Source organism: Crocodylus porosus, unplaced genomic scaffold (assembly GCF_001723895.1).
Source record: "Crocodylus porosus isolate Cpor-Errol unplaced genomic scaffold, CroPor_comp1, whole genome shotgun sequence".
NCBI lineage: Eukaryota > Metazoa > Chordata > Crocodylia > Crocodylidae > Crocodylus > Crocodylus porosus.
The window spans coordinates 2,054,490-2,056,809 of NW_017728897.1; the positions used below are offsets into that span (position 1 = coordinate 2,054,490).

The window sequence follows — 2,320 nt, forward strand, 5'->3', positions numbered from 1 at the left end:
GATGTTACAGGGCATGGTTTTTTCAGCAGAAGGGAAATTCTTTACAGAAAACAGTATTTTGCTGAATACTTTTTATAATGTGATATATTTTTATTTTGTTTTATTTGGTCACTTGCAAACAACAACACCAACAACCACAAAAGAAAAACCAAGGAGGAGAAATCAATTAGTCCTCAATATTTTTTTTCCTTTCTCCTTCTGGTATGTGCATGTCACTGCATGACTATTCTGATTTCTTTCTTCTTTTGTTTTAATAAAACTGTGCTCAGACATTTAAGCTAAACTAAGCAAAAATAATAATTATTTAAAAAAAAAAATCTTTGTTGCCAAAAGGTCGTGCTATCCAGGTTTGATGTCTGCATGTGAAAAAAAAAAAGTAAAAACATACAAAAAATAAAGGAGAAGAGAGAGGATGCAGTCTAATTTATGTGAACTGAAAGGAACAAAAACAAAATCAGGTTTAACCACACAAACCTAAGGGAATGATATTTTTTGAAAGACTTTTGTATAAAGTTGAGTACTTAGAGAAAAAAAAAATCATACCAGATGTAATATATTTTGTGGATGTTTTTATTTCTTGGATTTATAGTACCTTATACTAAGGTTAAAAAAATTATGCTTGATATTGTGAAAAGGTGATAATTTTCACACACATTTCATTTGCTCATTTGTCACGTTGTAATGCAAAGATGATAGTTAATGCATACAGCATTTTTAAGAGAAAAAAATCAGAAACATTGAACTGATGTATTGTTGTACCATTTGCACTGTGAGCAAATGCTAATGCAGTAAATATATTGTGTTTGCTGACAATCAAATCCTGTAGTAAATATCTTTATTTTACCTTCCTCCTCAAGTACGCATTGGTTCTGAAAAATTTGGTAGTATGCAAGAACACATTCAAATGACTTGCCTGAAATGTGTAGGCTGTTGGGCGATGTGCCTCTCTACAGATGACATTTTGGAATCCACTTGTACATTTTCTGGTGATATATATATTTTTCATGTGAGGTGTTTTGTTGTTTTATTTAAAAAAAAAATAATCCAACCTTTTCTCAGTTCCAGCTCCTTCAGGGTCTGTTGACAGGACATGGTGGTCAGAGCAGGAACGCTTAAGGCAACCAGGACTGGCCACATTGAAGCCGGATTGCTCATTTCTGTGTCCATTTTCCACAGAAACTAGAAGCCTGTTAAGATACTTGATCCCAAACTCATGGCAGTCCGTAGGAGCACTGCCCTGCAGACAGCAGACTTTGGATCAGGCTCCTAATCTGTTCCTGTCCAGTGGAGACCGGGGTGCTTCTGACCGCTTTTTCTCTGGGGCTCTGTCTGGTCAAAGTGGTAATAATATCACCATTTTACAAGATCCTAGTCGTATGTGGTAAGGATCTGTTGGCTCTGTTCAGTAATGGAAGGGAAAAGAGGATCTTTTTGGTTCAGCTCTTACTGCTTGCTTTCCTTTCCCAAGTTTGAATTATGGCAGGTATATATATATTAAAAAAAAAACCCCAAAAACAACAAAAAACAGGAGAACATTTCCATTCTGATAGCCAGATAGGTCACTCCGGATGAAGTACGTGGGTTAAAAATAAAAATAATACGAGGGTTTCCGTGACTGCTGTAGCCACCGCCAGAAAGGAAAACATCCAAATGGGAGATGTAATATTATAAGAAACCTTGTACCCTGAGAGTGGGCACGAGTCTCTTTCGCGCCCAACCCCAGGCATGCTCCAAATTCTTGTGTTGCGGTGACTGCTGCGGGACTGGGAAGTTTAACTCGTTAACGGTTAGAAAGTGCTTTGAGGTTGATTGATAATGAAGGGCAACGGAGTCTTACGTTAAGTAGCAGCTTGTCTTGCATGCTGGCTGGGGTGACTGTTACCGCGTGGGAAGGGGCCTGCTGGGGAGGACGACTGGCATTTGCCCAGGTTTTTACATGCCCACTTCCCCACTTGTGGACCCAGGCAAGATCTGACCATCAGGCCTGTTTGCTTAGCGCCTTCTCCTCTTTTCTTTCGTAGGAACAAAGGATGTGTAAGGATGTAGGCTCTCATTCAGCAAGGAAGCGGGTGCCTAACTTGGACTTCGGTGGGACCGCGTATGGGCTTCATGTCAGGCACGTGCTTAAGTGCCTTGTTGAACTTTGGCCCCGGTGCTGCTGTTTGAGCAGAAGTAGTACGGCTGAACCCCCACCAGTCTCAATTTCTGCAAGCAATAATTGTCTGTTGCGTTAGAACATCTCAAATTATAGCCTAGCGATCCGTAGCACAAAGGGAGCGGAGAAAGCTGCCTTTACTCCTGGGGGTACGTACCCTTCTCT

General features: G+C 40.1%; 1 protein-coding gene across 1 annotated transcript in view; it reads left to right on the plus strand.

Annotated features, from left to right (window-relative positions):
* Window positions 1-2,038, plus strand: part of EGR3 (early growth response 3) — a 4,350-nt gene extending 2,312 nt beyond the window's left edge. The window contains exon 3 of the mRNA XM_019556547.1: window positions 2,022-2,038. Coding sequence (XP_019412092.1) covers window positions 2,022-2,038 — 17 coding nt within the window. The remainder of the gene's footprint in view (window positions 1-2,021) is intronic.
* Window positions 2,039-2,320: the final 282 nt, after the last annotated feature.